A 16,068-nucleotide genomic window follows, 5' to 3' on the forward strand; every position below is an offset into this window, starting at 1 on the left:
TCAAATAAAGTATAAAAATATGATCTGTGTTGTAAGAGCCTATGTTAGAAAGACTCTCTCTCTTCGTCTTATTCTTTTGTGTAATTGTTATTGTATTTGCTCTTGTTCTTTTCAGGTTGTACAGGAGAAACCAAGACCAAGTTTATTCTGGACCTGAAGAAATTCCTCTTTAATAAGGTGGAAGGTGGAGACAGGTGAGGTGATGGTGTAGGACGTGTGGCTCTTTTGTGGGAGGTGTGGCTCTATTATGGGAGGTGTGGCACTGGGTATGTGGGAGGTGTGGCTCTATTGTGGGAGGTGTGGCTCTATTGTGGGAGGTGTGGTTCTATTGTGGGAGGTGTGGCTCTGTTGTGGGAGGTGTGGCTCTGGGAATATGGGAAGTGTGGCTCTGTGGATGTAGGAACTGTGGCTCTATTGTGGGAGGTGTAGCTCTATTGTGAGAAGTGTGGTTCTATTGTGGGAGGTGGGAGAGATGTGGCTCTGTTGTGGACGGTGTGGCGCTGGGGATGTGGGAGATATGGCCTTGTGGATGTGGGAGATGTTACCCTTTTGTGGGAGGTGTGACTCAATTGTGGGAAGCGTGACGTTTGGGAATGTGGGAGGTGTGGCTCTGGGGATGAGGTGTGTGTGTGTTGTTCCAGGGATGTGGGGAGGTATGGCTTTATTGTGGGAAGTGTGACAGTAATTTTTTGACTGCATTTAATTAACTACTTTGTGTAAGTTTCATAATCAATGGACGTTAAAATCCAAATCTAAATATGTTCAACATATTTTTTTTCTTCTTCTAATCTGAAGACAATGTATGATTTTACCCCAAAAGTATCAAGGGTAGAGCTTAGATTTTAGGATTTTTCTTCAGTTTTCTTCAGACCTTCATCATAAGAAGCAGTCACTTTTATTTCTACAGTAAAACCCCTCTAAGTCGGCCTTCTATGAGTCGGAAACCCCCATAAGTTGGACCAGCTCTGACTTAGGGTGGATTCTGTGGGGTGGCAGTTGGGAGAGAAGTCCGCTCCCAGTGTTTGTTGTTGTGACCACTGTTCCTCTGTGCATTTTTGGGGGTATTTAGTGCTTCCCTGGTGTATTAATATGTTCTCTAAAGCAAGTAAAGGTATAATAACAGCAATGAGAATCAACGGAGGAGAAAGAATGGTTCTCAGAACTTTACCAATTGAAAAGACACTGAAGATATGAGACAAAATTGATGCTGGGGTGTCCATGAATGTTATATGGCAGGAGTTTGGACTGAAGTGGAATACTTTTTACGACATCAGACAGACTTAACCTATGGCCTTCGGGTCACGTCCTGTGACGTTTGTCTGTAGAGCTTTGGGTCACATCACTTGACGTTTTGATCTTTTGCGGGCCTACGAGTATTTGAATAAAAAGGGCGGGCCTGGCTAGATTATGTTGCCAAGTAGGTATTTATCTTTCATTCACTCACACATGAGAGCCTCCCAGTTTCTTCTCAGTAGATTCCCAGGTTTTGTGATGTAAGCATCTCGCCTTTGGTCTTACTTTTTACTTTTACTTTTATCCTCTTTGCTAATGATCGGCTTGTTAGCCACTTGGGCGGTCGGTCACATCTCTGTTATGCACTGTTGGCAAGTACTGGGCATGCACTGGCTCCTGAATATATCAAAACCTGCTCCAGTGTTGGTCAAGTCTGGCCTTGAATGAGCTCACACTCGGTGCTGTCACAAAACTCTCTGGCAGATTGTTCCAAGAGTTCACAATTGTCACTTCGAAAAGGTTTGCCCTTACAGTTTTCTGGACTTGTGGCTTCTTCAGCCTTGAGCTATGACCCATTGTGGGACAGACGTCCGCCAGCTCCAGTTATGTACATTCGACCAAGTAGTGTCCCTTGAGATGTTTATACACTTCGATTAGGTCATCCCTCGTCCGTCTGTAGTATAGGCTAGGTAGTTGCAGGTGTTCTAATCTCTCTGGGTAACTGAGATGACTCACTTCACATGTGTTTCTATCCCCCCCAAGCACAAGTCTAGTAATGTGATCAATTACTGGAGCAATAATAATGATTGTTAATAGTGTAAATAGTAATACCATAGTAAAACAAGTGTCCTGTACTTCATACTGCCTACAAATTATTGTTGTTTGCTTCATACTATTGTGTCATACATATGCCACTTCACGAACATTCTCGACTCTTCCTAGCCCCAGTGTTGCCAACCTGTATATTTATTTCCTGTTTATATCATGCATGGCCAGTTTGTAAACTAGAATTGCTTTTTATTTGTTTTTTAAATGTTCCCAAATACGTATACCCATGTCGGGGGTACTGACCATAGCCCGAAGCCGAGGGGTTAAGTGCCTACTAAATATAAGTAACTAAATGTAAGTGTGAATACAGATATTGTAAGCCTAAGCAGTTCCTCATTTTCCTCCACCTCAAGATTCATTTGCTTTAATAACTTTTACTTTTATCTTCTTTGCTACTGATCGGCTTGTTAGCCGCTTGGGCGGTCGGCCACGTCTTTGTTACACACTGTTGGCAAGTACTGGGCATGCGCTGGCTCCTGAATGTATCTGAACCTACTCCAGTGTTGGTCAAGTCTGGTCTTGAAAGAGCTCACACTCGGTGCCGTCACAACACTCTCTGGCAGGTTGTTCCAAGAGTTCACAATTCTCACTTTGTGAAAGTTTGCCCTCACAGTTTTCTGGACTTGCAGCTTCTTCAACCTTGAGCTGTGACCTCTTGTGGGGCGGGCACCTGCCAGCTTCAGGAATGGACACTCGACTGAGTAGTACCCTTTAAGATGTTTATACACTTCAATTAGGTTACACCTTGCCCGTTTGTAGCATAAGTTAGGCAGTTGTAGGCACTCTAATCTCTTTGGATAACTGAGGTGTCGGAGTGCAGGCACCATTCTGGTGGCCCTCCTTTGGACATTTTCAATCAACTGACAGTCCCTAGCATATCGCAGGGACCAGACGGGGTGACAGTACTCGAGGCAGGGAAGCACCTCACTTTTGAAGATAGTTACTGGGGATGGACTGTTTAGGTATCTGAACGAAGTTCCTACAAGTTGCTTGATTCACCTTCTTCTCACAATGGCCCGAGAACTTCAGTTCATTGTCAACATACACATCCAGGTCCTTTTTGCATCCGGTCTCTATTAATGCAGTTTATTTGTCCTATTGGGACATATGATATGCCTCCTTATAATTGGTACGACCCAGGTGCATTCACTTACACTCCGTGACATTGAATCTTAGCAGCCATTTCTTCGACCACTCTTGAAGCTCACTGAGATCTTTCTGCAGCTTTTCACAGTCTGTTTGGTTTTTAATTTCCCTAAATAACTTTTCATCGTCTGCAAACATTTGTATGGAGGAGTATATTGCTTCCGGCATGTCATTTATGAAACAAACAACAACAGGCCCAATACACTGCCTTGTGGTACCCCGCTTGTCATGGGTACACATGGCAATTTCGTACCACTAATCACCACACAATGCGATCATGCAGAAAGTCTCCGATCCATGCTAGAACACTTCCCCAAATCCCATACCCTTACAGTTTAATTCTTAGCCTTTCATGGGGTATGCTGTCGAAAGCCTTGGCAAAATCTAGGTATATACAGTACTGTATTATCGATATTGCCACCCTGTTCCAGAATTTGGGTCCAAACAACCAGTAGCTTGAGTAAATGTGTTAAGCAGAAGCGTCCTAGCGTAAAACCGCGTTGGCAGTCCTTCACAAGTTTGTTTCATGGCATCTCTTATAATGCTTTCTAGTACTTTACACACTATGCTGGTCAGGCTCTCTGGTCTATAATTATTCGCCTTTCTTGCATATAGGATTCACATAAGCCATTTTCCAGCGACTGGGGGCCTTTTGTTCATCCAAGCATTTACAGAACAGGATCTTCAGGGGCTCAGCAAGCTCATTGCACAACTCTCTTTGCACTCTGGGGTGCATCATGTCTGGGCCCGGACTCTTATGAACCTCTAGCTTTGAAAATTTATTTCTTATACCCATTTCTGGGAGCACAAAGTGAGTCAGCACTGTGTCAAACCATCTGTCTTCAAACACAGAAAGATTGTTCGCATCTTCTCTTGTGAACGCTGAGGTAAAGAATCTGTTCAACGCCTCCGCTTTGTCCTGGTCAGAGTCTCCTAACTACCATCTTCAAGCCTCAGGTCCGATACACCTACTCACATTTTTTATTTTGACTGCGTAGTGGTAAAATGCCTTTGGGTTTGACTTGACCTCGCTCATACTCTGCCTTTGGAACTCTTTTTCAGCCGCCCTACTTTGACATTGCTTGGTTCCTGTATCTGGCATACATCCTCCTGCCCTGATCATCATTTTTCCGAACCCACATCTCGAATTTCTGAGTTTTCTTCTTAACTTTGACGACCGCACTGGGTTTGGTCCTGGGTATATATTTATCGATCAGCTGGTTCACTTTACTGGCTATGATATTCAGCGTAGCGTCTGTAAGTTGCTTGAGAAAGGTTCGTAAATGAGCCGCATCCGTCTATAAAGAACTCGCATTACTCTGGGTCGACTCTCCTCTTCTTGTACTGTACAACAATTCTACATCTATATCGGGATGATGTACTTTGAGTAGGGTTTCAAACTCCACTCTCTCATCAAGGAACATGTCATTATTAAAGTGGTACATGACTTTCAAGCCTAAATTTGTTCTGGGTAACGTCTCTGATTTTCATAGTGACTCCGGCCTCCCCCCCCCCCTTCTCAGCAGCTGTCTCGTTTACTAAATACATTGTATTTTGTTGGGTGTGGTCAGAGATGACATGGTTTCTGTAATGACGCACTTGCCCCCACTGCCTTCCCTTTGTATATAACCCATGCACGTCCGTCCCCATTCCTCATCGAATCCTCTCTCTTCTGCTTCAAGAACCAAAGGAATTTCTTTGCTGTTCCTTCTGCATTACTGTGTGATATGGGTAGCTTTAATATTGTTTTTGGAAGGGATTTTTCAGCAAAATGGTGGTTGAAAGCATCTGGGTGGGAGGTTATGCATAAGTCGGAATTCTAGATAAGTTGGACAGCCTTGAGTCCCATATGATCTGACTTGGGGAGGTCTTACTTATCATTGATTTATAGATATTTTTATTTTATACTGTATGCAGGATATTTGACATATGTTTTTAATGACAGGAGTACAGGAGCAGATTCAACTACACAGTCAGTGGAGGAGTTTGCTGCTACTTATCACTTCCGAAATCTTGACAGAAATAATAACCAATTTCTGGAGAAGAAGGAGAAAAGATTGGCCAAGAGGTTTTTGAAAAGGTGAGAACCACTGCATCATTGACCCCCATTGGTTTGAGTTTCCTGTATTATTATTCAGAGATCATTCCTTACTTTTTTCAGGAAATTTTCAGTGTTCTTCATGTATCTAAGTTGTTAGTGATTCAGTATTTGCATTGGACACCAATTTGTTCTGTATCCCACAACTTAATTATTTGGGGGGATGTGGTAACCACATTGAAGTTGTGTCTATGGGTATTTTTTTAAAAAATCTTCTCTAACTTCTCATGGTACTATGCAGGGACTGTGGGAGAGGTATTTTTTACTCCCAGGCAGAGTGAATCACAAATTTTGGGAAACTTATGTGTAATTCCAAGCCCTTTGGGGAGAACTACCATCACTATGTATAGAAACAAAAGCAAACAAAAGCGAACTACTACAGTACCAGTATGGGTTTATCATTTGTGACAACTTTCTCAGATGGAAGATCAGTGTCTTTATACTGTATATTTATGATTTGATTAGATTTGGTGTGTGAAGCTAATCCAATGTCCGTGGACTGATACAACTCATTTTTTAAAAATAATTGTACTGTAATCTTGTTTCTTTTCCAGTAATCCTAAGTTAAAGAAGTGTGGACGAAAAATCACTAACTATTGTGATGTGGACCGAGACAATAAGGTGTCACTGGAGGAATGGATTGCTTGTGTCGTGGTGGTGCAGAATGAAACTGGTTAGTATATTCGTGTTTGTCTTTATTGATTATATTTTAGCTTGTGCCTCAGCGCTTTTATGGTTCTTAGATTTATAAACCTGATTTTTATTTATTATACATTAGTTTTTAGCATATATATTTACTCATATAAAGTTTTTGGTCAGGATATTATGATGTGCTAATAATTAGAATAAAACAAGAGAAAGCAATTACAGTAAAACCCCGCTTTACGCGGTTTCACTTTACGCGTTTCCACGTTTACGCGGTACCCTGCCAAACACTGAATGCTCACTTTACGTGGTGTGTGTACCCTTTTACGCGGACAGCGGCTGGCGGTCCTCTTGCGCCGCGCCATTTTTGGATTCAAACCTCCCGCCATCTCTCCCGCCATCCCGCCATGTTGGGTAAGCGGCGCGAGTAGGTTGCGCAGCGTATGTCTTTGTTGCATTATCGGTGACGTCATATGACGTATCGGACTGTGATTGGGCCAAGCATCCTTACCTCCCTCCCCCGCTAGCTGTAATTGGTTTAATGTACTATGACGTGCCCCGCCGCGGGAGCATTCAAGCTCCTTGACCTACCCGCGTCAGTTACACCCCTCCCGGCTACACCGTGTATATCGGTATCCATTGTTCCATAAGAATGGCTTCCACCGGATCACCACCACCACCACAAAGAAACCTTGCATTACCTGGACCCAGCCGCCCTAAGCCAAAGAAGATACGACGTTCCTTAAGCTACTAAATTAAATACAAGATCATCCAAGAGTTGGAGAAAGGAACAAGACAGGTTGATCTCGAGCGCCAGCATGGTGTTAACGAGTCTACGATCAGGACAATTAAGAAGGATGCAGCCAAGATAAAGGAGCACATGAACATCACAAAGTCTACAGGTGCTTCTATGATCAAGTATTGCCACGACCAGGTGCTTCTCAAGACGAAGAAATTACTTGTGAGCTACTTGATTTGTCAGGCGCGACGGAACATGGCGGTGGACACGCGCTCAGTTAAGGAGTACGCACGTAAACTGTATGCTGCAGTGTCACGTAAGATGGGAATTGCAGAGCCCAAACCCTTTAATGCTTCCTCTGGGTGGTTGCAGAGATTTAAGAAGAGGAACAAGATCACCAACATCAACATTGGTGGTGAAGAAGCTATTGCTGACCGTGTTGCGGCTAGGGAATTTCCTCCGTTTTTACGTGAGATTATGGAGGAAGGACAGTACACCGACGGCCAGGTGTTTAACATGGACGAATCTGGTCTTTTTTGGAAAAAGCTATCTTCAAGACCTTCGTTGTGAAGAATGCCAGCAAGTGTCGGGGCCGGAAGTTGCAGAGAGAGCGCATCACCGTCCTGTTTACCACCAATGCCTCCGGTACCTGTAAGCTCAAGTTATCAGTGATCCACACAGCACGCAAGCCGCACGCCTCCAAGAGCATGGACATGACCAAGCTAAATGTCCACTGGCTGACCGCACGTAAGGTGTGGATGTTCTCTACTCTGTCCCTCTCCTGGTTTGATGACTGTTTCGTTCCTGACGTGAAGAAATTCTGTGAGCAACACAATGTTCCATTCAAGATTTTGTTGCTGCTTGACAACGCACCAGGACACTCGCCCCTACTGTTAGATCGTCACCCCAACGTAAAAGTGGTCTTCCTTCTTCCCAACACTACGTCATTAATACAGCCCATGGACCAAGAATTGATCTGTAATGTGAAAGCTGCATTCTCTGCAAAGAAATTTAAGCTCCTGAACGACTACACCAACACCAAGGATGAGTTGCGTAACCTGGGTGACACCGATAGCAAGAGCGAAGACGACGAGGAACAACAGTTTGCAGAGCAAGAAGTACTTGTGAAACAATTTTGGAGAAAATTCAACGTCAAGAAAGCTGTGGACTTCTTGGTGGAGGCATGGGATCAGCTGTCTGTAGCAACTGTTCGCCACGCATGGAGACATGTGTTGCAAGGTATTCCAGGTGGGAGGCAGAGTAATTCTGTGACTGGTGAGGTTCAGACTGTTGCAGTAGCAGTGGACATTGCCAGAGAAGCTGCGCAGATTGTTACAGCTGCAGGCTTCTCCGAGACCACCAACGACGACATCCTGGAGGTGATAGGGGATCCTGATGTGACTGCCGACGAGATGCTAGATGATGATGACGTCAGTGAAGAGGCAGGCGGTGCGTCATCCCAAGAAGAACGCAAGTTATTGCATAGTAATCTAAGGGGTGCCATCGAATGTGTTGAGAAACTCAAGCTCCTCCTTTCCGACGACCCTGACGATAACCGGTATGAACTCTTCACTACCCAGCTGTTGCAGACTATGGAGCCCTACATCAAGGTGTATCACGACATCAACACCAGCCGTCAGCAAAGCATTACCGAGTTCTTCGCCCGCAACCCACCACAGCCAGCCCAAGCCAGTGATAGTGACAGAGACAGAGACAGTGATGATGACTTTGAGGGATTTGTCAGGGAGGCACTAATAAGTGTGGATGACAGTGATGAAGACTCACCTGAGGGCCAGTAGCCTGCCCTCTGCCTCGGAACCAGCCTCCATTCCCGTACGCCGACCCATCTCTTCTACTAACGTAAGTGTTAACCCTAACCTTGTTTTTTTCTAACCCAACCTACAGTATATTATTCTCTTATTGATTGTTCCCTTCTATATTATGTGTGTGTGAATACCATTATAAAGTTAAGATGTTATTTTTACTAAAACGTATGTATTGTGTCGGGAAAAAGTGGAGTTTGGGGTCGGCCCGGTCTCTATTTCAATTAATCCCATATGTTATGTTGTTCACTTTACGCGTTTCTCGCTTTACGGGCCGCCGTGGGTTCAGTTGACCGCGTAAAGTGAGGGTTCACTGTAATGTGTGATTATGAGGAAAGTGGTGATAAACTTGGTACAGTACAGGTGTTGACAAAAAGGGAGGTGATGAACATGTACACCACACTGTACTGGTACTTGCTTCAGCATGACAGTAGAAGTATAGCCGAGTAGATTAGTTAATTTTGCATATTTGTGTTCCTTTGTTGCATCTGTATTATGCTTTGGGTAACTCAGTTCCCTTATTTTTATGATGACAGCCATACATTTCTAGTTTGCATTACTCAATAGATGTTTTTCCTGAATGTGTTTGCTTGTTCTTTTATTTTTCAGTATCTTGCTTTGGGCTTCTCCAATTATTGTGTGACTTTTATACTTTTAAGTTATTGTAGCTGTTTAAGATTTTTTTATAAAAATTAAGAATTTTTGTTTTTGATTTTTGGAACCAGAAAAATTTGGAGAGTTAAATATCAGTGTGATATTATCTTTTGATCTGAGTTTAGGCTGTGTATTTTTTATTTTATTCTATTTTTTTACCTAGGGAGTAGTATCTCACTTAGGAAGGGTTAACACTTATGTCTTAAAAATTGTTAGGGTTTGGTATTTCTTTCGGTTTTATGGACAAAAATAGTTCATGCTTCACAAATGAATGAAAAGACCTTGCGAGTGACCAATGGCCAAAAATATGAAAATTATGATAGACAATTAATTTTACATAATTCAATAACTTTGGCAGTCTTCTCATTCATAAGCTTTCAATGGAGAAATTGCCATCTACTTTTTAGACTGAGTCATCTGTTTATCTACTGTAGTTTCTCGAACATTTTTTCTCCTTAAGTTTTCAGTACAACTCTTTTGTCTGCCATTGAAATATACCTGTACATTTACTGTATTATATAAGCACTGTTAACTTTCACCCTGTATATGACTGGCAATTTCCTGGCCTCACAAAACTTGTGCCTTCTGCTACACCCCTGTATGGCAAGGACCTCCTGCCATGTAATGTCCAATTTTCGTCTCCTACTTTAAAGTTAAATGAGAAGGCTGCTTCAGTCACGATCTAGGAAAATGAAGAGCAACACTATGGATGATATTTTAGTAGTGAAATATATCCATTTATAAAATTTGTGTTTATAAAAGTACTGTACTGTAGCTGTTTGGATTGAAAGTCTGAATAAGGCCAATGTTTCAACTGAGAAGAAAGGACATACAGTACCAGTACGTACTTTTATATTTTTTACTAGGTAAGAAGAATTCAACTAATATCGATTGGAAATAGTTTACTTATAAACCGGGAGCTGGAATAAAAAAAATTTATATACAGGTACACCACCGATTTTCCAGCACCCTTGGTTCCAAAGCCTTGCTGGATTATTCGTTTTGCAGGACCAACCGAGGTCAGGTAATAATAATTCAACAATACATCTCTGATTCACTAATTAAACACATCCTGTGTCTCTAAAGCACCATGGACTACTAGAAACTTAAATTAAATAAATGTTAAATGTAATTTAAATGTGAAAAAGCCATAATTTTGAGCAACATGTTACTGTACAGTATAGTCTCGATTTACGAGGATTTCCTTTGCGCGGTTGGTCATTTACGCGGCACCTGGCCAGAAGCGGCAATTATTAGTTACGCTGTACATTCCATCATTTACGTGGGAAGCGGCGCGGGCAGGGTGCGCGCTAGGTTGCCCAGTCAACAAAACATTACCTAGTTCTTCACCCGCCACCCACCACAGCCAGCCCAAGTCAGTGATAGTGATAGTGAGGATATGGACTTTGAGGGGTTTGACAAGGAGGCCCTGCTAGCCTCTGTGGTGGATAGTGATACAGGTGATACAAGTGATACAGGTGAGGGCTAATAATCTGCCCTCTGCCTCGGAACCAACCCCCATCCCCGTGTGCCCAGCCATCTCTTCTACTAACGTAAGTGTTAAAAAACCTAATATTATTGATACTTCTCTTATATATTAATTGTTTGTGCATACCATCATAAAATTAAGATGTTGATTTTATTACAACGTACGTATTGTGTCGGAAAAAGGGTAATCTGGGGGTCGGCCCAGTCTCTATTTCAATTAATCCCATATGTTCTGTTATTTCGTTTACGCGTTTCTCGTTTTACGCGGACCTTCATGGGTTTAATTGACTGCGTAAACCGAAACTATACTGTACACACTTTGTACTCAAATGTGCTACACTAAAGGACTAAAAGTTTTATCTCTTGTGCAAACTATGTGATGTTTATACTCAAACTAATCACTATCTTACAAGGATTCGAGCATTGCAAGTTATATTCTGCTAAGTTTAGTTTGTTACATTTTATAAGATAAAAACTTTAAGCCTAAAACTACCTTCACCCTGGCTGGGAGGGAGGGGGAGAAGGAAGGAAGTTAAGTGCCCTCGCGTCATTTTGTCCGGCTGAAGTCGGTGCCGGACCATCAATTCCCGGAAAATCGGTGGTGTACTTGCATTACAGAAAGGTTCCATTATATCCATTATGCAGTCATGTGTTCATTTAGTTTCATTCCAAATGAGAATCAACTATATAGTCTGCCTTGAATATAAGTACAGGTATACTGTTTTATATGTGTGTTTAATTATAGAAGTTATGTTGGCAGGTATTGAGGCCTAATATACCCAACCTGTCACATCGCTAGGACTTCATTGTAAGGTCAATCCATTCATGTCCTCAATCCTTCCCACTGTGTATTGGGAAATCCTAACTATAACTTACCTATCCAGCTTGGCTTTCTCTGCTCACCATTGCAGTCTTCACACACTCCTTATTATGTTTGCAAACTTATTGAACTTCCAGTATGTTATACTATAGCAGTTCCTGATGTTCCAACCGTCATATGACTTTAGATCAATAAGTTAAGATCTGGTTCTGTATTCTTAGTGTATACTTCTTAACTGTCGCTCATCTTTAAGCCAGTCGGTAATCTAGCATCTGCACCTCACCGTTTTTCCCCTGGTTGACCCCTTTACAGAATTTCAGTCTTCCCTTTCGGACATTTACCCTCAGGTGACAGCCCTAATGGTGGTGGTCAAGATGATGTAAGAAGAATTGGAGAGAATCCACTCCATAAATATCTTGTACCAGAAGAAGAGGCTGGTCGCTTGAAAAATAGAAAGTGGTAGAATACTTCTTACTCAGTGGTTTACAGAGGTGGATATGACTCACTCGTATTGGCCTGTGCTAAGCAATGAATTAAACAAAACATGATTTGCGCCTGGCACTCACTAGTATTATAGTCATTCATACAAGTGGTCACACACTGTAGTCTTCCCTCGCTAATCCGATGCCAGCTATGTAGTATGTTTTAATTTGATCCTCTTTTGCGCTTATGTCTATGAAAGTCGAAGGAACTTAGTTCATTTCTCTCAATTCATTTGGGGGCAAAATCTTGTCAAGGTAATGTTAAAAAATTCAAGAAAAGGATAGAAAATTTATAAATGATAATGTACTGTGAAGTTGTTTGTGTGTGAATGTGTAAGCATGAACAAACCTGACAATCTCTATTAGTATGCACAGTGACGTGTTATGAATCCACATTTAGAAGTTAGTGATTATTTGTATATTGTGTATGCAAGTTATGGATATGGAGAAATGTGTGTGTGTAGAATATTTTTGCTTACTGTTACTAACTACACTTGTTTTGTGGTACCAGTCCCAATCTCTCCCCGAACCAGAGTGGGAGCCGAGGGAGTAAAAGTACTGTGCAGTATTTGATAGAAAATGTGCTTAACTTGTTTAGATTATATACTATACTAGAAAATGCTTTAGTGGTAAAAATGTGTGTAATTGCAGATGTGTTGGGCTGCTAAAAGTGTTAAAAGTTCTCCATAAAGTGATGCCCAGACATTTGATATCAGTTTGAGAGTTGGAGATGTAAAATGGCAAAGTGTTGGAGAAATTCTGAAGTTGAGAAAGCTGAGAAGGTTAGCTGGAAGACATTGATAGAGGAAAATGTACTGATATGTTGATGTAGGCAAGTAGTCTTTGGTCACCCTATGGGTGTGTATTATGAAAGGCACCCAGCCATAAAACTTTGCTGCAACATACCTGATGGCAACTGAGTCACCAGAGTTGTGCCCACCACCTGGTCTCTGCTACATTTACCCACCAGCTGCTAACAGTGTGGAAAATGGCTGTAAAATGATGATGATGAATGATGATGATGATAACATAAATGGGAATGTCGAAGATGCACAGTACTGGTAATCAGTGGGAGATCAAATTAATGGAATCATCGTCATCAATGTTTTACGGCCATATTCCACACTTGTGTGGTATAGCCACGATTACCTGATGGTACCTGTCGGGTAAAACTAAAATGGGATGTTGCTGTCTCCTCCGATCCCCCACCGCCCCCCCCCCTCCTTCAATCACCACTGGAAAATTAGATCCTGGTACACTGCTTAAGTGCACCAGCCCAGAAAATGCAGCAGAGACCAGGGGATGAGCACAGTCATGGTGATCTAGTTGTTATCAGGAATGTTGAAGCAAAGTTTAGTGGCTGGAAGCACTCTTAATGTTAACCCACATGGTTAATCTATGTACAGTTGCCCTGTGTAGCAGGGCTGTGGGAGAACTTTTGCTGGCAACTGTACCTTGAGTGCTTTTTCCCCTGAGTATTGAGAAGTTTTTTTAGGTGTAAATTAGTTTGCATTAAACAACATTTGAAAATTTATGACCCACTATTGGGAAATATTTAAACAAAGTGTATTGATTTACATTTACAGTACTGTATACTGAATATATACAGTACTGTACAGTACAGTACTGTACAGGTATTGTACAGTATATATATTTTTTATTATAGTCACCACTCACTAACAGTTTTTCAACTGTCAAAAACTTGATCAGGTCTAAACAGTATACTGTATTGGTTTACTGGAGTTGGAGAATATATTGTTATTGAGTGGTAGTTTACCCACTTTGTACATCGGATTAGCGAGGCTCCACAGTATTTGAATGGAAACACAGTAATAAGCAAAATATAAGACATTTTGCTTGACATGCCAGTTTCAAATCTAATATTAAACACCTAAGTTCACTTATTATTATTAAAAGTGAGCTTTCTGAATGCACGTGGTCACCTTTTATTATGTCCATAGCAAAACTGCACTAAACTCCTTATGTAATTTATTTATTTTTAAATACGTATTGACAACAGAGGCCTGACTATTTTAATATTACTATTAATCACTTGTATGAGGTTTAAATTGTTTCAGGGTCATTTAAAGGAATGATGTCTCCTTCAGCATAGTAGAACAGACAATTTTATACAGCTTGACAATGGGAGAGTAATATTTTATTTCTGACAAGTTACTTGGTACAGTATTTAGAATATCAAACTTCATGTATATGTTATCTTGAAAAATTTATAAACTTTGCAGGCCAGTGTTGATATATACAGGTATTATGATGATTGAAGAGCTCTACAGTGCTTCATACTTTTCCTTGCATGCAGCAGCTATTGAAGTGCTTGAGGAATGTGATTTAATGTCCCATAAACTTTTTATTGCAGTGCTTGATGAATGTTATGTGTCCCATAAACCGCTGTTATTACAGGGCTTGAAGAATGTTGTGTAATGATGCCATAAACAGTTGTTCTTGCAGTGCTTGAGGAATGTTGTGTGTCCCATAAACAGCTGTTATTAAAATGCTTGAGGAATGTGATGTAATGATCCCATAAACAGATGTTATTTTTATGGTTGAGGAATATTATATAATGATTTTCTTAAGAAGCAAGTGATGTCAAGTGGGTCATCCTGAAGCACATGGTTCCTGGGTGAATTTTGGGCCATGGATGTTTGGATCATAGGACATGACACCCGGACGTTTGGGTCACTGTTGTTAGGCACTTTCGGGTCATGGCATGTGGTCCAAATGTCTGGGGGTCATGACACAAACATCTGTGGCCCAAGTGTCCCATAGCCCATCGGTCCTACCACTGAATTTTGGAAGGGGCTCTAGTTTATTGCCCCCAGGAAGCACGTGATACTGATTTTTTTCTTTTTCAGTGATTAGTGCATGATTTAGAATTCGGTTTATTCTCCACTCAATTAGCTCTTGACTTTCCAAGTTGTTACAATTGAGACTGTGGCTTGGCAAAACTGTACAGAAGTATGCATGTACTTTACCCTGCTCCTTTGCATCCACCCATAATGAAAAACCTATTGGCATGAACATTTACAAATACGTATACAGTACTGCAGTTATTACACACTAAGATGATTTGCAGGTAGTGTATAGTCTTAATATTCACAAATGAGATGTACAGTTATTCTGATACAAAGTTCTAAGTTTATTGGAATATTAACAAGAAATGAAATTACTCTATTCTTTCATGTGTTTACTTTGTTTTAGTATAAACATACAAAATTTCCACCTTATGTACTTCATGAGTTTATGTACAAGGGGGTATACAGTACTGGATATTTTTCACCTTTTATTTTGCTTATGTAAAGCTGTATTTTTAATCTCGTTTCTTGAAAGAGATACAAGACATACAGGGCTAGATAAACAGATGCACAGGCATACAGTACAGTACAAACTTATGTAGGAAGATCCGTAGTTCATGTGTGCTTCTAAAATTATACATGCTCATCATACGTTTAGATAGTAAGCCATATTACACATCAAGTAGTCTATCAAACCCTCCTCTGTATGCTGAAAGTAATTGGCTAGTACATAAAGTTTATCTCACAGTACTTAGTTCAGTCGCTGACAAGGGTACAGGTTGGGCCATGAAATAATGACACACTTGTACAGTATTTATGCATTGTAATTTACTAAAATTTTACTAAATCGATACATTTCACCCTACTCCCTAATTTGTGGTTCTTTGGAAATTAATCGGACATGGATTACATTTACACTGAGACCAACATTGTGTGTCTCACCGCTTTTAGATAAGTCCTCATTACAATACAGTACTTTTATCACTCTGACAGGAATCCTTATCAATTTAGTTACTCAATTCTCTCCCTGAGTTAAGCAGAGTTTGACAGATAATGTGAAAAATCTTAATTTCTTCCCAAATTCCCCCCAAAAGCTGTGGAATTCCAGAATTGTGCTCCTCGATAAACCAGTCTTCAAAATCCTCTAGTAAATATGCAGGATGGGCAGCTACCTCACACTACAAGAGTTGTTCCCAACTTTCTTCTCAAGACATTTAATGGTTGGCTGATTTTGCACATATGGCCTGAGGTCTGTTATTATGGAATTTCACAGTCACCTTACATCCTAGAATGAGTGACTCT

At 41.1% G+C, this 16,068-nt stretch overlaps 1 protein-coding gene across 8 annotated transcripts in view; it reads left to right on the forward strand.

Annotated features, from left to right (window-relative positions):
* Positions 1–16,068, forward strand: part of LOC121862882 (SPARC-related modular calcium-binding protein 2-like) — a 142,209-nt gene that overhangs the window by 121,658 nt on the left and 4,483 nt on the right. For 7 of the 8 annotated variants that reach the window (XM_042361258.1, XM_042361262.1, XM_042361264.1 and 4 more), the window contains 4 exons: positions 116–194; positions 5,153–5,287; positions 5,860–5,978; positions 11,822–11,965. In XM_042361258.1, the coding sequence (XP_042217192.1) occupies positions 116–194; positions 5,153–5,287; positions 5,860–5,978; positions 11,822–11,937 (449 nt within the window). In that variant the 3' untranslated portion in view covers positions 11,938–11,965. The remainder of the gene's footprint in view (positions 1–115; positions 195–5,152; positions 5,288–5,859; positions 5,979–11,821; positions 11,966–16,068) is intronic. The other variant, XM_042361261.1, reaches the window with a different exon arrangement.

The sequence above is a fragment of the Homarus americanus genome, unplaced genomic scaffold (genome assembly GCF_018991925.1).
Source record: "Homarus americanus isolate GMGI-L3 unplaced genomic scaffold, GMGI_Hamer_2.0 scaffold24922, whole genome shotgun sequence".
Lineage (NCBI taxonomy): Eukaryota > Metazoa > Arthropoda > Malacostraca > Decapoda > Nephropidae > Homarus > Homarus americanus.